This window comes from Grammomys surdaster, unplaced genomic scaffold, assembly GCF_004785775.1.
Source record: "Grammomys surdaster isolate TR1022 unplaced genomic scaffold, NIH_TR_1.0 252, whole genome shotgun sequence".
NCBI lineage: Eukaryota > Metazoa > Chordata > Mammalia > Rodentia > Muridae > Grammomys > Grammomys surdaster.
The window spans coordinates 1,605,804-1,629,753 of NW_021604693.1; the positions used below are offsets into that span (position 1 = coordinate 1,605,804).

Here is a 23,950-nt window from a genome sequence, read left to right on the forward strand (position 1 = left end):
GCAAGATACCACCAGAAGATAGTAAACTCGTTTGGAATTAATCGGTGGGGAGGGACATAAGGGAAAGGGGGCGAGCTCACGGGGGCGAGGTGAGGAAGGAATCATTTGGAAGTATAATGAACCAATAAGGAGAGATTGGAAAAAGGGTGGGGCCATTGAAATGAGGATGATGGGGACGGGCTTGGAAACGGCACAGCATCCGTCAGCCAAGAGTCCCTTAAGGAATTGGGGCTTCCTGGGTGAGGCGTGGGGATGGGGGGGGGGAGGAAGAGGAAAGGGAGGGACTCCGGCCTCAGCAAGGCGAAGTGGAGATGTGGAGGTGGTCGGGGTATTTGATGGCCGGAGGGTAATTTTGCGTCATCTGGATAGAGACGTCACTAGAGATATCGGAAGGGCTGCGGCCTCGACGCCACGCCTCGGGCTGCAGAAACTGGCCCGAGTAGTCGGAGCAGTCGCTGAGACGCGGTCGGTAGAAGGCCGGGTGCGGGCGATACATCTCCTCCTCCGCGTAGCGCTTGGTGAATAAGTACACGGACATGACTCCCGCCCCCTGTGGCAAGGCACAGTCAGAATCCTAGAGGCAGCAAGCACCCTGCCTGCCGCTTTCTCTAGCTGGGCCCAGGAGTCACAGCTGCATATCATCACCAAGACCTCAGCAAAACCCAAGAGGCCCAGCCCTCATTTCCTCCAGGACCCAAGGGCTAGAACCAAAGTCTGACCCACCCCTCCCAGTACAGACACCTCCCCCTACCCAACCTCCCCTTCTTCCTGGACCCAGGAATCACACAGCCAAACACTCCCAGCTTTAAAGTAGAGAGATCGGTTCCTCAGCTCTCTTCTTTCCCAGGAACAAGGGCTTCCCCATCTCCCTCCAAAACCTCAACTCATGGGCTTTCTCTTAACTTCTTCCCTCCCAAGACTCCCAGGACCCAGAACTCCCACCTCTAGGACCTAGGAAGGTCCAAACATCAGGGTTTAATCTCTCCTCAAATCCCCACCTGCTCTAGACTCCCAGGAGCTGGAATACCCTGGCTACCACCACCACGCTGATCGCGCCCCACTTCCTTCTTCAAATTGGTAGTCTACACCCAATACATCACCTCTTTGAGAAGGAAAGAGGATGCAGCGAAGGCAAACGACCATCCGTAGCGATAGTGAAAGTACTGCTCAGAGCTGCTGGGCCTGTTCATGACCTCGTCGTTGATGCTGGAGATGTACAGAACCAAGCCCACCACCAAGGAGAGCCCTAGGGGAGAAGGACGCCAGGACTATGAGAAGGGAGCACTTCCAACAGCTCAGGGCTTCCCTCTCCCCTCTGCCTTATATCTAGGACTAACCTTAGTCCACTCTCCCCACAATGCTATGCAAGTATGTCTAAATAATGCCCACAGCCTCTCACTGGGGGATCCTAGGCAGATGCTCTATTGCTGAGCCCCCCCACCCCTGCCACACACACACACACACATATAGCCTCTCAGTAGAGGATTCTAGGCAAGCACTCTTGCTGAGTCACAAGCCTAGCCTCTTACTGGTGGAATCAAGAGAAGAATTCTCACTTTTACGTGGTTTCTGAGGATCAAACTCAGATCATCTTAAAAATAGAGTAGGATGGCTGGAGGGATGGCTTAATGATTAAGAGCACTGGCTGCTCTTCAAGAGGTCCTGGGTTCAATTCTCTGTACCACAATGGCAGCTTAGAGCTATCTATAACTCAAGTCCTAGGGATATGATGATCACTTCTGGCTTCTATGGGCACCAGGCACATGAATGATGCACAGACATACATACAGTCAAGCACCCATACACATAGATTTTATATATATATTTATATATATATATGTATATATATATATACACACACACACACACACACACACACGCACACACACACAAAGAATGCCATTAAGCTGGGCGGTAATTTCAGCACTCGGAACTCGGAAGGTAGAGGCAGATTTCTGTAAATTTGAGGTCAGCCTTGTCTATTAAGTTCCAGGACAGACAGCTCTACACAGAGAACACAGAGAAACCCTGTCTTGGGAAAAAAAACAAAAATAAATAAATAAATAAAAAATAAAAAGCTTACAGAAGGAGGGCTCAATTGATGGCTCAGTGTTTAATAGCACTTACTGCTCTTACACAGGACCTACATATAAAAGTTCATGGCTACAGACTGGAGACATGTCTTAGCGGTTAAGAGCACAGACTGCTCTTCCAGTAGTCCTGAGTACAATTCCCAGCAACCACATGGTGGCTCACAACCATCTTTATGGGATCCGATGCCCTCTTCTGGTGTGTCTGAAGACAGCAACAGTGTACTTATATAAAGAAAATAAATAAATCTTAAAAAAAAAAGTTCATAGCTAGCCTGATCCACTGTGAGTTCAAAGCCAGCTTGATCAACATAGGAAGACCATTGTCAAAATAACAGGGGGAAAAAAAAAGGCTGAGAGAGAGTAGCTCAGTGGTAGAATGCTTGCCTAGAATTCCACAATAAGGGGCAGGGCATGTGGAGGCGGAGGACACTTGTCTAGCATGCATGAGGTCCTACATTCAATCCTCAGTGTTGAAATGAAAAAAAAAAATCCATGTGCATCTGCTTGTTTTTGCAAAACTAAGCATGAGGAGGAAATCTGACGAACAAGAGAGGCTGATTGTATCAGGGAGGAGGGAGAACGAGGAGCCGAGGAAAAGCACGCAAGTTTGCATGATTTTGATCCTTGAAATTATGTTAGCATTTTATACATTCAAGGAATAAACCCAAAGCCAGGTGTGATGGCAGAAAGCTTGCTGAATGGAGGCGTGGGGGGGGGGGGGCTGGAGACCAGCCTAAGCTACACAGCACACTGCCTCAAAAGCAAAGCAAACCAAAGCAAGCAATGGTAACAACAATAAATAAATAAAAGAGTAGAGAACAATCCCAGGAACTTTTCGTTCTCGTGCTTCCCTTTCTTCCTCCTTCCCTCCCTTTTTCTCTCTCTCCCTCCATCTTTTGTTGGTGGTGCTGTCGTTGTGGTTATTGTTAAAGGATAGGCTCTCCCTTGCTATGCCCCATAGCCTGACTTCAAGCTGCTGCTCTCCTGCCTCCAACTCCGGAGTGCAGATCCCATAAGCATGCCCTCACACCTGCCTCAACTTCTTTCTAAATTCGTTCCCCTAAGGGAATGGACTCCCTGAAGAAACACTTTCTCTAAAGCCAAGGACACAAGCCAAGGACAGTAAAAGTGTCCTTTTGTCCATAAGTAAGAAAGTACAGCCAGGTGGTGGTGGCGCACGCCTTTAATCACCGCAATTGGGAGTCAGAGACAGGCAGATCTCTGAGTTTGAGGCCAGCCTGGTCTACAGAGCTAGCTCCAGTTCTCTACCCAGGAGTACACAAAGAATCCCTGTCTTGAAAAACATAAAACAAATGGCTGGGCTGGGCAGAGTAGCACAAGCCTTTAATCCTAGCACTCAGAAGGCAACTCAGAGGCCAACTCCCAGGTGGTTGGTTTTTGTTTGTTTTGTTGGTTTTTTTGAGACAGAGTCTCTCTTTGTAGCCCTGGCATTCCTGGAGTTAGTTGCCCTGGCTGGCCTCAAACTCAGAGAATTAGGTTGAGTATGTTCCCAAGTTTGTGTGTATATGTTTGTGTGTTTGTGCATGTGTATCTAAATATATACTAATTGCTTATTTAATGTGGGATCTCCTTATAGAACCCACATTCTTATAGATTTTTTTTTGAAATATGGTCTTCACCTAACCCAGACTGGGTGGACCTTGCTATGTAGATAAATAGAACCTTAACCTCCCTAATTCCCCTGCCTCTGCCTCCAGGGTGACATGCTTGCCCTATGCATTGCTGAGGAGGGAAACCAGGCTCTTCAGTGCTAGACAAGCACTCTATAAACTGTGCCACATTGCAGCCACAGATGTGCATTCTTTAACTGGGACAATGAAATGGCTCATTGGGTCCAAGTGCCACACAAGCCTGATAACTGAAGCCCAATCCTTAGTCCCAGGATGCAGAGAAAGACAGGATTTCTGAAAGTTGTTCTCTGACCTGCACATTCAATGGCAAAAGCAAATCTGCATTCATGTGAACACATTAATAATAACAGCAGTAGTAGTAATAATGATAAAAGAGAATGAATAAAAACTAAAAAAGGAATAGGAGAAAAAGGTTGTTTCAGTAACATACTCATCTACACATGTATGTGGAAAGGTAGTTACAAGATAAACACATGTTTGACAATGCCAGTTGTAACAGCAGTTGTAAGTATCACCAACAGGGGCTGGAAAGGGGGCTGGAGAGATTTCTCAGAGGATCAGAGCAAGAGCACCTGCTGCTCTTTCAAAGGACTTTGGTTTGATTCCCAACATCCACACGGCAGCTTACAGCATCTGTAATTACAGGTCTAAAGGGATCCAACGCTTCTGGCTTCTGAAGTCACCTGCACTCATGTACACATAACCACACACAGTGATACACGTTATTAAAAATAAAATATATTTTAAAAAATCACCTACAGATATTAAATCAAAGTGTAACAGAATCTCCTCATTGAATACCTACTAATTATAGAAAGATTGAAAGCATCTTTCTCAACTAGGAAGGTAGTTAGATTGGTAGTAATTGCCCAGAATGCACAAGAGTTTTGGTCCCGCCCCCAGCACTATATTAACCAGTCATGGTGGTGCAGATCCGTCATCCTAGCACTATGCTGTGATAGAGGCAGGAAGATCAAGGCCATCATTAACTCCATAGTGAATTTGAGTCCAGCCCAGGCTACATTAAACCCTGTCTCAGAACAAGCAAAGAAAGGACACATTCTTTACTCTGATTTCTTGACCCATCAGGTACCACTTTGAGCAAGCTAGGATCACTGGTACCCAGCAGACAGACTCTCGGTGCCGGGTGTCAGAGGGTGAGTAAGCCGTTACTTCCTTCCTATGGTGTTCCCACTGAAAATGTGTGACCTAAATCCGCCAGGATGAACATTGTGGGGCTGCCCTCTTCAATAAAAACATCAACATGAAAGAGTAAAAGAAATGTGACAGAACTTTACAAAAGATGAAGAGAGAGCCACTGGAGTACCCGGAGCTCCATAGAGATGCGGCTGGGGTGTGTGAGGGCACCAGGCCACTCTGGAAGTTATTGAAACCCGGGCAAACAGACCCTGAGAGTCAGAAGTGAGATATCCCAGGGTTCTGTGTGGAGCTGTCGTTCCTGTCATGGCCACTGTGAAAGCCGTCGCCATGGCTCTGTGCTGCCCCATGGCTTTGGGCTTCAACAAAGGCCACGAAGTGGTGAAGAGTGTCAGCAAGTCAAGGCACAGCCTCACCAGCCACACCAAGCTCGCAGCGGGCATGATCCGGGAGATGTATGGCTACGCGCTACAAGCGGTGGGCCATAGAGCTGCTCAAAATTTCCAAGGACAAGTGCTCAAGTTCACGGAGAAGGTGGGCATGCGCATTTGCCCTGAAAGTACGGGAGAGAAACTGAGCAACGTGCTGTGGCCAGGAGGAGGGCTGCGGCCAAGAAAGATGAACACCGAAACGTTTATGCTGCACAAAAACCCAAAACAAACAAAACAAAAACAAAACAACAATAACAAAAAAACAATAACAAAACAAACAAACAAGCCAGAGGCAACGTGTCCTCATGTGCATTCTTTGAGCATATTTCCTGGGTGCATAGGAGATTCTCAGATACTTTGGTCTGCTCTTCCAAGTTTCTAAGAACTGGTCCAGAAAGGACAAGTTTGTGTCTGTTCAAGAGAACGGCCTGATGACACTGCAAACGTGAGCAGCCTAGTTAGGAAAGAGGTAGTCGCCTGCCGGTGGTGGAGACTGAGGATTGAGGCCCTGCCACTGTCTGAGGATTTACACACAGGTAATAGGTGCTAGGGCAGGGAGAGGAGGAAACATCTTCAGTGACGTAATCACTGATGGGGCGCCCACGCTCTGGTAAATAATCCCTCAAGAGGTTGTAGAAACACTGATAAAATACAGTGGGTCACAATAAATAAACAAATAATAGATAGACAGACAGACAGACAGACAGACAGACAGACAGATGCAACAAAACAAAAACCACTGGCTGACAGGATGGCTCACCAGTTAAAAGAGCTTGCCACCAAACTTGGTAACATGAGTTCGAGTCCTAGCTCCCACATAACTGAAGGAGGGAATTGGGTGCTAGGAGTTGTCCTATGACTTCTACACATGTGCCTTGGCACCTATGTAATGAAAAAGAATAAACAGACATGAAAATAGAAAGCTTCTGCCTCCTAAATGATGGGATTAAAGGTGTGTCATGTTAAGTCAAGTTAAAACATAAATAAACAAGAAAATAGGAAGGTAACTAGTTAGCTGGGAAGAAGTAGATCAGTAAGTGGGAGAAGGGAACAAGAGGTGATAACGAAGCCGGGCTTTAATCCAAGCACTTAGGAGGCAGAGGCAGGCAGATTTTTGTGAATTCGAGGCCAGCCTGGTGTAGAGTGTGTTACAGGACAGCTGCTAGGACTACACTGAGAAACCCTGTCTTGAAAACAGAACAAAACAAAACAAAAATAGAAAACAAATAGAAAACCCAAAGTTAAAATTCAGAGTTCAAAGATCCATACTCATGGGCAGTGGTGCCTTGTGCTTCTAATTCCAGCACTTGGGAGGCAGAACAAGAGGACTTCTGGGAGTCTGAGGCTAGCCTAGTCTACAAAGTGAGTTCCAGGGCAGCCATCACTGTTACACAGAGAAACCCTGTCTCGGGGATGTGGTGTGTTGGGGGAATCCATATTTATTCAAGAAGCTTCTTTTGGCCTTTTTTTTTTTTTTGTTCTGAGTTTTGCCCTAAATTCAAGGAAAAGCCTGGTCATGGTGATGTTGCAAAGAGACCAGGAGAGCTGTGGGTTTGGCACGTTGTGGATGATGGGCAGTCACACAAGAAGAAGGATGCTGAGCTGAAGGGAGAGAATGGAAAGGATGCTGCCCATGCAAGCTGCAGTCAAGCCCAGTGCAAGAAGGAGCAACAAACAGAAGAAGAACCGCATGGTGGCTCACCCAGCACTCAGAAGGCTGAAGAAGGCAGATTACTGTGAGTTAGTCAGAAGACATCTTGGACTACGGAATGAGACTCTAAAACTCTAAATCTTTTTTTTTGTTTGTTTGTTTTTTGTTTTTTTGAGACAGGATTTCTTTGTGTAGTCCTGGCTGTCCTGGAACTCACTCTGTAGACCAGGCTGGCCTCGAACTCAGAAATCCGCCTGCCTCTGCCTCCCAAGTGCTGGAACTAAAGGCATGCACCACCACTGCCTGGCTTTTTAAAATGTGTAGCCCCGGCTGGCCTCAAACTCGTGATCCTCCTGCCTCTGCCTCCTTCAGCAAATCCTACCAGTGTGTGCCACCACAACAGGCCAAAACTCTAAATCTTAAAAACAAAATTAATCATGGGCTGCAGAAATGGCTCAGCAGGCCTGCGACCAAGCCTGATGACTTGAGTTCAATCCCCAAAATTCACACGGTAGAAGCAGAGAACTGACTTAAGCAAGTTGGCCTCTGACCTCCGCTGAGGTTTCGGCTACTCCCTCCTGTGCCTCCCTGATGGCTGGAGTAGTACTCCAGGTGTGCAAGGTCTTAGAAGATGCTACATAGTGTACAGAGGTGCAAAGTCAGCTGAAGCTTTATTTACACAGCTATGGGGACGCTGTAATCCATGCTGGGATGAAGACTTCTAGTACATCTGCTTTGGGGGTCACCCATACTTCTACAGGTAACTCCTCGGCCACGTTCCTATAGGAAGTACCCCAACTAACATACTTGCAAGTAACCCCTCACTCACCCTCCTGAAAATAAACCCAAAAAATGCACAAGTTCCCTAAGCTGGAATCTAGAATAGTCATTACTTTGGTCCTTCATTGGTGCCTATGTCAAGAGAATATGACACTAACTGAGAAGATGAAACTACTTCCAGAAGACAAGGACCACAAAGCTCATAGCAACACTTTTTCTCTTCTTTTTGGCCAATAGTGTTTAACTCAAATGCCATTCAATCCCCAAGTCCGGGCATAATTTCCAGATCATAGAAGAGACAGGAAAGACAAACATATCCAGCAAGGAAACTGATAAATGCAGGATGGGGGATATTCTACAGAAACCCTGCCCTGAAGCATTAAGAGTCTGGTGCATGGATGGGGGGAGGGCAAGTGAGGGGGAAGGAGGGAGGGAGCCAGGCAGAGAGATAGACAGACAGACAGACAGACAGACAGACACCAGACTCACTGTATCTCCTAATAGACCCTTAATAGCCACATCTATTGTATAACCCAGCCTGGCCTTGAACTGTCAGTGTAGCCAAGGATGACTTTGAGTTCTCGATCCTTTTGTCTACTCCAAAATACTGGGATTACAGATGTGTGCCAAGTACACCCAACTATAGGTAGTAGTGCTCTTGACAAAGCAAGAAATCAAACCCAGACTTTCCCAAGCTTCTTCCAAATCCTAGTTTACAAAGATGGATGGATGTATTCAACACAGCACGGAATGTCTTTAGAAAACCACAGAACAGGGCTGGAGAGATGGCTCAGTGGTTAAGAGCACTGACTGCACTTCCAGAGGTCCTGAGTTCAAATCCCAGCAACCACATGGTGGCTCACAACCATCTGTAATGAGATCTGATGCCCTCTTCTGGTGTGTCTGAAGACAGCTACAATGTATTCATATATAATAAATAAATAAATCTTTAAAAAAAAAAGAAAACCACAGAACAAGAGGATTCTACACCACAAACTGCCCCCCAAAACCCCACAAATGACAGGAAAGGGAGGGAGGAGGTGCAGGAACAGAGGGAGGAAGAGGGTAGTGAGATGTCTCTTGAGATAAAGGTGCTTGCTGCCAAGCCTGATGGCCTGAGTCCAATCCCTAAAACCCACATGGAGGACAGAGAGAACCAACTTCCTCAAGTTGGTTCCTCTGACCACTTCCATGTGCCACGGTGCACACCTGCACACCCACATCCATGGATAAATAAATGTAATAATATTTTTTAAAAGGAAAAAGAGAGACTGTCTGAGCTCAAAGGAGGCTTTGGAGAGCTATCAGCCAAATGCCCATGTGTAATTTACATACTGATTTGCAACATGCTCACAGTAAAAAGGCATTTATGAGACCAGTGTGTGCAGGGGTTGGGGGACAGGGCAGGGAATGAACAGTAAGTAGGTATTAGACGGCATTAAACGCTAACTCTCTTTGCTTTGTTCATTCAGGCTTTGTAGTGGTACCGTGGCCAGCATGGCGGGTGTAAATACAAGAGTACTTCTCACTCAGAGACATACAAAAATACACAAGGACAAAATAAGTTGCTGATGTCTACGCCTGGCTTTAAAATAAGGCAGAAGTATGGAAAGGGGACATGGCAGTGTTTGACTAAAAAAAGATCCGCCATATGCTGGCAATTGTAGGAACCAAATGAAGGGCGCATAGGATTTCCTTAGACTATTTTTTTTTTCCGTATTTTAAAAGTCAGTGTTGGAGTGGGGCAGGAAAGGAGCAGCAAGAGCACTATGGGTACACCGAAGAAAAGACTTAGTAACAATATAAAATCATGGGCTAGGTCAAATCCTGGCTCTGAGGGAAAACCTAAAACACAGCCTTTGTCTTTTATTATTTCCCCAATGCTATTGAACCCAGAGTGTCAGGGAGGCATGCGCACAATCCCCAAGCTACTTCACCAACCCTAGAAAACATATTCTTGAAACAAACGGGACAGTAAGAAAATGGATTGAGAAAACTGGGCCAGCAAGAAGGCTCAGTGGGTAAAAGTGCTTGTCGCTAAGCCTGATGCTAAGTTCGATCCCTGGGTCCCACTACCTCCCAAAAGCTACCCTCTGACCTTCACAAATGTGGCAGGTCACACATGTATGTGGACATGCATACATACTGTATAAATATCAGTGATTTTTGAAAACTAGAAAATAGATAAATTATATTAGACAAATATTGTCAAATTTTAGGTGTGATATGGCACTGTATTCATGCAAAAGGATGTGTTCTCGTAAGATTCTTAAAGCTGTATGGGTGATACATGTGTGCACATGTTCTGTGTGCTTGGACACATGTATGTATGTGAGTGTGTGTGCTTCTCGGTACCAGAGGTCAATACTGGACATCTTCCTCAATCCCTCTACACTTTGGTTTTTTGAGACAGAATCTCTCACTGAACTTAAGAGATCTTTAATTAGATCCTTAATTAGATCCTTAATTAGACTAACTGGACTGGCCGGGGAGCCGCCAGGATCCTCTCATCCCTACTTTCCCAGCTCTGGGTTTTCAGATGTGTGCTCCAAACAGAGTTTTATGTGAGTGCTGTGGACTGAACTTAGGTTCTCATGCCTGTGTGGCAAACACTCCACCCACTGAGCCATCTCCGCAGCCCCCTAACTTAAAAACAGCCAAATGACCCAATACCTAAAATTTAATTCTTCCTTTTTCTGCAAACTGTTTTCTCCTGCTTTTTTGAGACAGGGTCTCAGTCTACATCCAAAAGTAGCCTTGAATTTGGAACCCTCAAGTCTCAATCTCTTTGGGTGGGGGCAGGTGGCAAAGTTTCTGTGTGTAGGTAGCCCTAGCTATCCTGGAACTCACCCTGTACTCCAGGCTAGCTATGAACTCAGAGATCCTCTTGTCTCTGCTAAGATAAAAGGTATGCACCAGCTCTACTTCAGCTCCTGAATGCTAGGATTACAGATTTGTACCATCATACCTGGCTCCAAAACTTATTTGTAACTGATAAAGAAATAAATGTAATTGGTAACCATAGTTACTCAGCAGGCAGCGGCTGGAGGATGCCACGTGGAAGGTTTGCCTGAACTACAAAGAGGGTTCACACCTGGGCAGTACCGTAGGACCCCAGTAAGCACCAAAAATATAAAAATAGCTGCGATATAGCTCAGTGGTACACCATTTGCTTGGCACATGGGAGATCTTGAGTTCAATCAATCCCAGTGCTGTGAGGGGCAGGGGGTGTGCATACTGTGTGTGTCTGTGTGTGTAAAGAAGGGAAGCTGGAGAGATGACACAGCTGTGAGGTGGACTTGCTGCCTTTCCAGAGGACTCAAGTCCAGTTCCCGACACCCAGGTCAGACAACTCACAGCCACACGGAACTCCAATTTCAAGGGATTTGACGCCTTCTTCTGGCCTCTATTGGTACTGCACCCATATGTGCTTGTGCGAGGAACAAGGTGTGTAGGAAAGGAGAAAGAAGAGAGTGGAGAAGTATCTAAAAGCTAGATGATTCAGATAGGTGGAAAAAAATTATGCCTTGTCTCTCATTTTACCCAGTCTGATTTAATTAATTAATTAATTAATAATTAATTTTGTGAGCTGGGGGTGGAGACATACCACGGAGTGAGCATGAGGGTGGAACATGCAGGAGTTGAATCTCACCTTCCAGCATGTGTTCCCAAGGATAGAAGCCAGGTCTTCAGGCTGGCACAAAGCATCTTCACTTGCTGAGCTGTCTCACTGGCCCTTAATTTGTTTACAACATAGCACTCACGACTACCTAAACAACTGCCGTCTCTCCGTGTTACTTTTTTTTTTTTATTATACATTGCTCACTGCTGTCTTACTAGGAGGCCATATACGCTCCATAATTCTGGGAATGAGTTCGACACCTTTTCTATTGCATTCCTAGGATCTAGCATAGCGTTCAGCACAGTAGTCTGGAACTTCTGGAGGATTCCATTAGCTCCTCTAGCCTCCCTGCTACCCTGTAGCAATGGAGATTGAATCTAGGGGCTCCAGAATACTAGCCAGGTGTTCTATTACTGAGCCACACCCCCTAGCCCCCCACTGGGGGATTCTAGGCAGGTGCTCTAATATTAAGCCCCCCTCACTGGGGGATTCTAGGCAGGTGCTCTAATATTAAGCCCCCCCTCACTAGGGGATTCTAGGATGTGCTTTACTGCTAAATCATGCCTCTAGGCACTCTAGATAAGAAGTACTCTATAGATGAGCTATCTCCTTAACCTTTTTTAAAAAATGTACTTCATTAACTACTTATGTATCGGTGTCTGTGTGAATGTATGTACAAATGGACATAGAGTCGCCATTCAGAAGAGGCCATAAGACCCCTTAGAGTTGGAGTTACAGGCTATTGTGAATTATCAGACATAGGTGCTTGGAATCAAACTCTATTCTCTTTTCTGGGAGTACCAGAGCTGCCATTCATCCACTCCCCAAATTCTTCAGCACGTCCTTCCTACTAGAAGCTCATATGGGCTCTTCAGACACAAGTGGAAGCACATTTGACAAGTTCCCAAGTGGGCTAGGGGATGCCTCTCTGGTTAAACTGTTTGCCATGCAAGCATGACAACTCGAGTTTGGAAGACCAGAGCCCAAGTAAATGCCTGGTGGATGTAGGGGTCTGCCTGCACTTCAGTCTGAGAGGTGGAAACAGGAGATCTTAGAACAGGCCCTCAGCGACGCTAGTCATATCAGTGAGCTCTGGGTCTGACTGAGACACCCTGCCTCATAGAATCAGGTGGAAAAGTGATCAAGAATGATTCTAGATGTGAGCCTATGCCTCCACGTGCATGCACATACCTGAAGGAAAAAGGAAAAGAAAAGGTGCATGTCCTTTGGAGTTTATATTCTGAAAGACTCAGGTAGGGAAATAATAAAACAAGACTCATGATAAGGAGTATGAACAATACGTATGTGAGTGAGGGTGTGGCTCAGCTGGTAGACTGATGAACCAGCATGAACCAAGCTCTGGGTTCAGCTCTTAGCACCATACACACCAGACATGGTGGCCATGCCTGTAATCTCAGTACTAAAGATGTTGAGGCACAAGGATCGGGAGTTCAATGTCATCTTTGCTTACATATGGTTATGTAGTGAGTTCCAGGCCGGCCTGGGTAAAAGGATCCGCCCGGCAAGCATGTGGACCTGAGTTCAAATCCTTCAAATGGACATAAAAACTCAACCATGCTTGCTATGCCTGTAATCCCAGCATCAGGTCATGGGACACTCAGATCCATCCTGATAACCCACAGACCATCCAGTAAAGCTCAAAAGACAAATTTCTAAGTCAGTCAGAAACCCTGTCTGAAGATAGTAACACAGAGCTGGGTTTGGTGGCACATGCCTTTAATCTCATACTTGGAAAACAGAGGCAGGAGGATCTCTGAGTTTGAGGCTAGCCTAGTCTCCAGAGTGAATTCCTGGATAACTAAGGCTACACAGAGAAATCCTGTCCAAAAAAAAGGACAAAAAACACAGGAAATAACAATGAAAACCAGTCCATATCTTGCTCTGGTCTCTGCATGTATGAACTCACACTCACATGAGTAAAACACACACACACACATAAATACATACACACATACATGCAAACATACACACACACAATACATACACACATACATATACACACATACATACACACATGTATACATACACAAACATAGATATACACACATATACACATGTATACACACATGCATACAAACACACATACACATACATATACACACATACATACACATACATATACACACAAACACACATATATACACATACATACACACATGTACACACATGCACACATGTATACATACATGCATACAAACACACATACATATGTACACATACACACATATACACACATGTATACATACATATATACATGTATACACACATGCATACAAGCATACATACACATATATACATACATACACACATATACACACATCCATACACATGTATACACACATACACAAACAGGTATACACACATATATGCACACACATACATACACACATGTATACACATACACACATGTATATATACATACACACATGTATACACACATACATACACACAAACACATACATACACACAAACACAGGGCCAGGGCAACACACATATATACACACATACATACACACAAACAAACACATACATATACACACACGAAAATATGTAGTAGTAAAACATTAGAAACAGTTGCCAGTGTAAGGTGACTCCTTTTGCTTCCTTGTTGCTTGCCAGCCTGCCCTCTACACTGGTTGATTGATTGGTTGGTTTCTTTACATTTATTTATGCAGTGTGTTCTGTGTGTATGTAGAGGTCAGAGGACAGTTCTGTGTGTATGTAGAGGTCATTCTTCCCGTCAACCATGTGGGTCCTGGGAACTGAACTCAGGCTATCGGTCTTAGCGGCAAGCACTTTCACCCACTGAGTCATCTGCAGACTTCATTTTTCTTCTTTTTGGGGAGTTGAGGGGAATCTCATCAAGTATCCCAGGTTTGCCTTAACCTCATTGTTGCCCAGGCTGGTCTCAAACTCAAAGCAACCCTCCTACCTCCAAATATTTAAAATTACAGGGGTAAACCAGCAAGTCCAGCCAGAAGAGGCAATTTTGAAGGGGGCCTGCGGGTCAGGAAGAGACCCCTACAGGGAGGAATAATGAAGTGCAGAGGTCCTGTGGTGAAGCCGAGATCTGCATTCTCAAGCAATTGAATGAATTGAATTCAGGGCAGCTGAGAGCCACAGGCAATGTGGGGAGTGTTAGTGGGTCACAGATCTGAGCACCAGCTAGATTCTAAAAGACCTTGTAGGCCAGAGTGAGCAACGTGGGTGTCTGCCAACACACTGGAAATGCACTGGAGGAATCCAGGAAATCTTGTGACAAGCTGTGGATGACTTGCAGGGGAAGCTATCCTGTCACAGTGTCTGGGCATTCACGGTAGATTTAGCCTCACAGGACCTGCTATACTGGACAGCTGATGAACGAAGGTTAAGGCAGATGCAGGACTGGGGATGTTGCTTGGTCGGTAGAGTGTTTGCCTAGTGTGACACTCTAGATTCAGTTCTCATCGAACTGAATAAAATAAAACATGTACAACATCGTAAGCTGTAGTCCCAATGCCCTGGGAGAGAGAGGATGGGAAGATGCAGGAAGATCAGGACGGGAAAGTCACTCTCAGCTACACAGCAAGTACAAGGTCATTCCAGAGTAGGTTTGGGGAATGTTTTTGCTTTCTTTAAAAAATCATATATACAGACTGCTTCAGAACTGGTGTGAATACAGGGTGTCTGTATGTCTATTGTGACCTACAAAAGAAAAATCTATGTAAGCCTCACTATGGTGGCACACAAGGCTTTGATTCCAGGACTGAGGAAGCACAGGTGGATGGATATCTTGAGTTCTAGGCCAGCCTGTCCCAGGACAGCCAGGGCTACATAAAGAAATCCTGCCTCAAAAAACAAAACAAACAAACAAACAAAACAAAAAAAACGGAAGAGAAAAAAAAATCTATTCCACCCTGACCTCCTCCCAGCTCCCCTCTCCAAACAGTCAGTCAGTCACTGGGTTCTATTGATTCCCTTCCTGTCAATACCCTTCTCTCTCAGTGCTGGGAGACGCCTCCAGCCTAGGCCAGACCTCACCTGCTGTTGCCTGGACCACTGAAGATGCAGTCCAGTTTCAGCCTTGTGATGTCAACTTGATGGGCTCTACAGTCACCTGGGAGACAAACTTCTGGGAGTACGTACAAGGGAGTTTCTAGACTGGGTAAACTGAGGCAGGAAATCTCATCCTAAATAAGGGTGAGCACCATCTCATAGGCTTGGGTCCTGAATAAAAAAGAGAAGCGATTTGAGCACAGCATTCATGGCTCCTTGCTTCTGATTACTGACGCAATGGGATTAACTGCCTCCTGTTCTTACCACCAGGTTAGACTGCACCCTGGAACCGTGAGCCCAAGTAAGTCCTTCTGTCCTGAAGTTGCTTTTGTTAGATCTTTTGTCTCAGCAATGAAAACAAACACGCAAACAAAAACTACTCAAGTCTCTTGCCCTCCAGTTTATTCTCCAAACCTTTGAAGGATGTTTAACAAGGGACATCCCAGATACTCCCTTTCTTTCTCCTGCTCCAACCTCCAACATCACTTTCTCCAGTTTTAAGGGCTGATGTTATCAATGATAAACTCTGAAGTGACTCCTGTCTTTGCCGGGAACAAGGCAATTAGACCACATCATTCTACTCTTAAGCTCTAAGGTATTGATATTATGCATGGAGTTCTGTTCAGTTTGATTTTGAGATAGGGTCTTGTGTAGCCCAGGCTGGTCTTGAACTCACTACGTAGCCAATGATGACTTTGAACATCTGATCCTCTTACTCCGACCACCTCCTGAGTACTAGGATGACACAAGTTTGGCAGCTGTGAGACAAGGTCTCACTAAGTAGCCCTAGGTGTCTGGAATTCTTTAAGTAGTCTTGACTGGCCTCAAACTCAAGAGATTCGCCTGCCTTTGCTTCCTGCATACTGAGATTAAAGTTGTATCCCACCAAACCCAGTGCTTTTAATGTTCATTCAAAACAGGGTCTTGCTGAGTAGTCTGGGCAGACTGGTCTCTAACCCTCAAGTCCTCCTGCCTTGGCCTCCAGACGGCTGAGCTTACAGACATGTGCCTGGAAGAGTTGTGGGAGCTGTGATTTTAGTGGGGTGACACAGTGCCTGGTCTGGAATCCCAGACTCATTGCTGACCAACTTTACCTCTGCTTCTGGTTCCACAGGGGCAAATGAAGACACTGGGACTGGGGCAACGGCCCAGTGGGCAGAAGTACCTGTTGTGCAAGCCAGATTTCGATCCCTGAAATCCCAAAGGTGGAAGGAAGAAACTGACTAACCAAGGTTTTCCTCTGGCCTCCACAACTATGTCTTTGCACTCCCACCCACACAGACACCATGCACACACAGGCATGCACACAGACAGTGATAATGATGGCAAAATAATAAAAACTTTAAATGGAGATGCTTATAGTCAATGAAATAATGCAATTCTCATAGGGTATCCTTGATTATAGGTTTTGTCCTGGCCTGGTCCTCACTCACGGTCTCTGCTTTCTAGTAACTTTGTCCAACTCAGCATTTGTTGTTTATGATGATGGTGATGGGGCTGGGGATGGGGTCAGAGGTGCATTCAGGGGATGGAGAGAGAATTCAGTTTTGAGTGTGTATTGCTCTTGCAGAGGACCCAAATTCAGTTCCCAGCACTTATACCAGGCAGCTCAGAAGCACCTGTGACTCCAGCTCCAAGGGACCTGACACCCTCCTCTGTTCTCCACTCCTGTGCATATACCCTACACAGATACACAGACACACATCATTAAAAATAAAGTAAAAGATTTTGTAAAAGGACAAAGAGAGGGAGCTGGAGAGATAGATGGCTCAGAGGTTAAGAGCACTGACTGCTCTTCCAGAGGTCCTAAATTCAATTCCCAGCAACCACATGGTGGCTCACAACCATCTGTAATGGGATCCGATGCCCTCTTCTGGGTGTATCTGAAGACAGCAAGAGGGTGCTCACACACATAAAATAAATAAATAAATCTTCAAATTAAATTAAATTAAATTAAATTAAATTAAAAATTTAAAAAGGGGACAAAGAGAGAACTGGGTGGGGTGGGAGGTCTGGAGTCTTCAACAGTCACTCTCTGCCTCATTCCCTGAGGCAGATTCTCTGACTGAACTTGAAGCTCATTATTACTAAGTCAGTATGTTTGGAGGACCACTTGTCTCTACCTCTCCAGTGCTTGGGTTACAGGTATGCGTTGTCATAGCCGCATTTGTTCTTTTGTATGTTTGTTTGTTTGTTTGTTTTTAATATGGTGCTATTGATCCAAATTCAGGTCCTCAACCTTTCAAGGCAGGCATTTTACCAACTGAGCCATTTCCCAGCCCCAAACACAGACTTTTGCTTCCATGGTGTGCTACCTTGCCACAGGCCTACAGCAATGGAGCCAGCCAACCAACGGAATGAAATCTCTGAAATCATGACCCAAAGTAATACTTTCTTCCTCGTAATCTAGTCTCTCATCTCTCAGAATGAGCTCATCCAGGCAGTAGGGGATTGATTGGAAACCACATCTCTCAAAGATTGTACCATGTGGCTCAGCTGCTGAAACCCACAAGCTTGAAGACGCATGAGCAAATACCCTGGGATAGGGTGAACAGACTAAAATCTACTCACTCTGAAATTAACTCAAGAAGAGATTCAGTCTGGATCATGCCTATAATCCCAGAACTAGGGAGACCGAGGTAGGTAGATTGCCATGAGTTTCCTGCCTACATAGAAAGAGCTTGTCTAGCCAGGCCGTGGTGGTGTACACCTTTAATCCCAGCACTTGGGAGGCAGAGGCAGGAGGATTTCTGAGTTCGAGGCCAGCCTGGTCTACAGAGTGAGCTCCAGGACAGCCCAGGCTATACAGAGAAACCCTGTCTCAAAAAAAAACAAAAAAAAAAAGAAAAAAGAAAAAAAAGAAAAAAGAGAGAAAAAAGAAAGTTCCTCCCTGGGTATCTGTCCTGGTTAGTTCTACTTGGAAAGGGAGTTCTTTATTTTTTTTTTTACACATTTTTAATTAAAATAAATAAAAATTAAATGTGTATGTGTGTGTGTTTGTATAGAGATATGTGCATGTGAATGCATGTACCCATGGAGGCCAGGTCCTACAGGGCTGGAGTTAAAGAGGGCTGTGAGCCATCCCAGTGTGGGTGCAGAAAGCAAACAAAAATCTGGGAGATTTCAGAGCTTTTAACTGCCGCGCTCTCTCTCTAGCCCCACGAGGAAGGGAGTATTCATGAAGAATTATCTACATCAGCTTGCCCTAACCAATCGTCTGGGGATTGGAGGGCTTGTCTCAAATATTGATTGAGGTGGAAAGACCCATTCTGAATGGGGCATTTCCTGGGCTAGGCCCTCAGCTAGCTGAGGCACTAGCTGAAAGAGCAGGCAGGCAGCACGGGCACTTTCGTTTCTCTCTGTTCTTGACTGCACATGTGATAGAACAGGCTGCTGGGGCTCCTGCCTCGCTCTTCCTGAAATGATGGACTGGAATTATAAGCCAAATAAACCTTTTACTCCTCTAAGTTACTTTTGGTCTGGATGCTTTATTACAACAACAGAACTCAAACACACCACACACATCAAACAACAACAACAACAACAACACACACACACACACACACACACACACACACACACACCAGTCTCTCCGATTTGGAGACCAAAAATCTGACTCTTGGCCCCAAAGTTATCATTAATCTGCAGTTTGACCTTGGGCAGTTACTGGTTCAGTGCTTGCACAGTGGATTTTAGAATCAGAATACACTTGGTTCAAAGCCCAGCTCTGCCATTGACTGGCTGAATCGACCCGTTCCATCCCTGTGATCTGCAAACAGAGGGACTTTATATACAACATACTGGGTAGATTGAATAAAAGTCCCCATGGGATGGACTCTTGCCCCACTTTCTGTCTCTAGGCTACTATTTTTCCATCTCAGAAATGATGAGCCCTTTCTGTTCTGACACTTTCGGATCGTGATATCCAACATGTCTTATTTTAGCTCGGTGTCTGGCTCGAATGCTGTGATTTGAGTCTGCAGGGAGGCCGCACCCTGCTTTCCTTGGAAAAGGTCTTCTCAGGTTAGGGTGAAGGCTTGGGGAAGGTTTGGCTTCAAAAGAGTTAGGAGAGGAGTGGGGACATCCTTCTGCCACTGCTTCCACAGTGAACTATAAAGATGGACCCACGTGTAGCCTGTGGGAGAGCAGAGTGAAAGGGAAATACCATAGGTTATGGCAGATTATATATCTATATATGAGGAGATGGTTCAGTGGATAAATGTGCTTAGTGTTCAAGCATAGGTACCCAAGTTCGAATATCCAGCATCCATTTACCAAGTGGGCCTTGACTACCCATGTCTGTAACCCTAGCACTTCAGAGTCAGGGCAGGGACAAGCAGATCCATAGACCTCATTGGAGCCAGTCTGACTGAAATGGTAAGGTTCTCAGGCAGTAACACACCCTTTATCAAGATAATAACGCAACAAGTGACTGAAGGGCACAGCATTCTGCTGTGGCTCTACACGTACATGCACAGGTACATGGACCAACATACCTCATGTGCATAACACACACACCACACACTCACACTTCAGTATCAGTCAGTTGTAAGGATCTGACTTGACTTAAGTAAAAGTGGATTAATTTGGATTGAATTGGAGGATTAAGTCACAATGAATCAGGGTTAGTTAGACTGGATTGATTGGATGAAGTATATTGGAATTACAGTAAACTGATCTGGATTGGATTGGATTGGACTGGATTGGACTGGATTGGACTGGATTGGACTGGACAGAGCTGGAAGGATAAGACTCGCCAAAGAACTTCGCTCGGATCTCCAGACCCTGGCATCATCTGGAAGCAGCTCATGCTGGTGACTTGGGTGTGTGGATCTTTGATCCCTCACTTTATCAGGTGAGCACTAACACCACTCCTTAGACTTTTTAGAGGATGCAGTGTGAGATCACACATGCTAAAGATAAAGAGCCTTGCACCTCAGAAGACAGAAGGAGCTGTAGACGAAATCTGCACTCTAGCTAATAGCATGCGCTGTGAAGAGCTGAGAGTAGAGGACACTGAACTGCACCCTGAAACGTTTAAAAAACAGTAGTAAGAGATGGATGGATGGATGGATGGATGGATGGATGGATGGATAAATAGATGTATAGATGGACGGACAGATAGGAAGATGGATGGATAGATAGATAGATAGATAGACAGACAGAAGCTTAGATGAAGGACTTGGCCATCACTGAGGTGATACAGTGCTTGCCTAGGTGCATGAGACCCAGGCTTTGATCCCCAGCACTGTGTAAACTGGGTTTGATGATGGCACATGCCTATATTTCTAGTGCTCGGAAGGTGAAGGTAGGAACCTCAGCAGTGTGAGGTTATCCTCAGCTACATTTGAAGGCAGCCTGGGCTATTTGAGACCCTTTTTCCAAGAATGGAAAAGGAAGAAAAAGAAAGAAAGGGGAGAGAAGGAAAGGCAAAAGAAAATGGAAAGGAAGGAAGACATGGGAATGGGATGAAAGAGAAGGAAAGAAAAAACAGAAACAGGGAAGAAAATGTAAACCCAGTAGCAGACTGTCAGCTGACTGGAGGTGATGGACCTGTGATTGCTCACTGTAAAACTCTTGTCTGTTTGTTTAGGGGAAAAAAATTAAAGTAATAAAATAGTGCACCCAAAATAAAAAGCTCTGTAAACTGTTAATTGCTAAAATAACTGTGTTGGTTAAAAATACAACTTCTGGAGTGAACTAAGTGAGTTTCACTCCCAACTCTGCACCTCACTCTTTTGGCCCTGAGCAAATGACTTCATCCCTCTGAGCCATTGTTTCCATATCTGTAAAATGGGACTATTAATAGCCCTCACCTCATTGGCTTGTTTCAGAACAGAGCCTAGTACCTAATTAAGCCCGTAGCTCTGCTTCAGTCCTCCAAACTACACGATGCACCAGCTCTATGCCTCCTAGGTCACACATCAAGTCAACCACTCAGAGGAAGAAGGTCCCTCCCTAGCTCCTGGAAGTCTCTCCCCTCCTCACCCCTGCCCCAGCCCATAGTTCCTTGGACTCACCTGATAAAATGAAAAAGATGCCGGAAACGAAGGCAAGAATGGTCCTCTGAGGTCGGATGTGGCCGATGTTGCTGATGACGAAGGCGGTGAACACAAGGAAGAGACTGACCATAGGGAAGGGCGTTGCTGTGCGCACTGTCTCTGGGGGGAGTGGACAAGGAGAAGCAGGTGTGAGGGACAAGTCTCTAGTGAGACACCTCTCCATTCCTTTCACTTCTTCCTCCCTTTATCTTCTCCCCTTGCCCAGGAACTCCACCCCTTTGTCAGCTAGGTTCTCTGCTGACTGGGCCCTCAACCAAGCCACACCCTTGACACACTTTCTGGTGCTCATCTTGGCCAAGACGTTTCCATTTGACCTCCCCTCTCCCACTCTGCCCCCTTCCTTCAACCCTCTGCCCTTTGTGTGCACCTTCCCTTTCCCTACCTATTCCAGCCCCGTCCTCCCAAACCCTCTGGTTGCCTGGGTCCCTTCCCTGCTCCCCCTCACTCAGAATATTCTCCGTGTTTTCCGTCACCAAGTTGATCTCTGGTTCAAGAAAGTACTCAGAAGCCACACAGCGCCCCTTCTCCCGACCTGGTGGGAAGGAAGATAAGAAAGCAAGGGTGGAGGAGGGGCTCCAAGGGCTGGAGAGAGGCTGTCCAGGGCAGAACAGGACCCAGGATGGAGATGGGAAATCTCACTCAAAATTTACAATCCGCACTGCTCTTGGGGCTGGAGAGAGAAGGGGCTGAGACAGCTGAGCCTGGGGATACAGGACTGCTACCATATCTAAGGGAAGTCTGAGGCAGGAGGATTACAAGCTCAAGGCCAGCCAGTACATATGGAGATTAAATCCAGCCTGGACAATTTAATAAAGCCCTGTCTCAAAAAAGAAAATAAAGAGAGGGATGTAGCTAGGGATATAGCTCAGTGGTAGAAGCACTTGCTGAGCAAGCTTTGGGTTCGAACCCAAGTACTTAAGAAAGATAGAAGGGGGGGGGCATGGTGTGTTGAAAGATTTTGGTTGTTCTGGGCGTTGGAGAGTGAAGGAAAGCAGGGCTGGATGTTAATGTTTTACATGAGAAGGGATCATGGATTAGAACTCCATGTTCCTAATGTCCAGGGAGCTGGGATCTCTTTGTTTTGTTTTGTTTTTCTCTTTTTGCTTTTGTTTTTGTTTTTTCCCAAGACAGGGTTTCTCTGTCTACCCCTGGCTGTCTAAAATTCACTCTGTAGATCAGGGTGACTCAGAACTGACAGATATCCACCCGCCTCTGCCTCCCCAGTGCTGGGATTAAAGGCGTGTGGTGCTACCTGGCTAAAGCCAGGGTTTCTAAAAGGAAATGGTCTCAGTGTTCAGCCAGTAGGCATGGAATCTTTCTCACACACAGGAAACATGGAACTATCCAAGGAGCCAAGTTCTCAACCTAGATGGTTAACTGTTTTGTTTTTATTTTCTTTTCATTTTTGAGGCAGACTCTTATGTATCTCAGGCTGGCTTTGAACTCCCTACGTGGCTAAGGATGACCGCTAAGGATGACCTTGATCCTCTTGTCGCTAATCTCCCAGGTTCTGTGATTACAGACATGTACCGCCACACATAATTTATAAAGTTATAGGGTGCGTGCTAAAACATTCTACCTACTGAGCTACTTATAGCTCTAGTCCTAGAATTCTGAAATTTTTTTTAAATTGTCACTTTAAAAATTATATAACTTGTTTTTAGGGAGTACAGGTGTGAGCGTGCAGGGTGCAAGTGTGGAAATGAAAGGACCACTTTGGGGAGGAGAGTCTCTCCTGCCAGCCAAGTGGGTCTGGGGATGAAACTCAGGTCATCAGTCTTGCTGCCAAGCACCCTATCTGCTGGAGCACCTCCCTGTCCCTAGGCTACTGACTTCTAACAGAGGGCTTGAGACAGGAGGAAGGTTAGAGATATGGATTTTGAGTATCTGAGCTTCAATATCTAGGGAATAAAGGGGTAAGCATGAGGGTTTTATGCTGAAATTTAACTTCCAAGGGAGAAATCAAATCAAATCGACTTCTGGGTTCTTGGAATCCAAGATAAGGACTTTGGGGTGAGTGAGGGCAGGTGGGGGGGCACCTGCAAAGAAGCAGACTCTCCAGAGGCCAGCGTGCAGCGCCATCTTGACCTCGGTGGTCTGGTTCTGCGGCAAAACGGTCCCCTCCTCCATGTACAGCCAGTAGTCCGTGCTGACCGCGATGCCCACAAGGAGCAGGCCGCAGGCACCAAACACGCTGCTCAGCAGGGTCAGGGCGCGGCTGCTGCAGTGACTCATCCTGAGCGGCGGGGGGCGCCCTGTGGGGCCTGCAGGACCAAAATGTATAGTAGAGAGCGGCCAGAGTCCCCAGACCCTTGCAGGCATCTAGGACATTAGCTCTGGTCAGAGACACAAACTCCAAAACCAAACTCTCAAGTCTGATTCTGTGCAATGAACAGCCAGTCCAGCCCTGAACTCTAAAAAGAGACACTAATTGTTGACTCCAAA

General features: G+C 45.8%; 1 protein-coding gene across 1 annotated transcript; it reads right to left on the minus strand.

Moving 5' to 3' along the window:
* Nucleotides 1-292: 292 nt before the first annotated feature.
* Nucleotides 293-23,740, minus strand: Cacng7 (calcium voltage-gated channel auxiliary subunit gamma 7). Its single transcript, XM_028775079.1, has 5 exons — nucleotides 23,545-23,740; nucleotides 21,951-22,037; nucleotides 21,464-21,604; nucleotides 1,101-1,246; nucleotides 293-550 (listed from the first exon to the last, which is right to left on the minus strand). Exons 1-5 carry the CDS (start codon nucleotides 23,738-23,740, stop codon nucleotides 293-295), a joined length of 828 nt encoding a protein of 275 aa, XP_028630912.1.
* Between the last annotated feature and the right edge of the window lie 210 nt (nucleotides 23,741-23,950).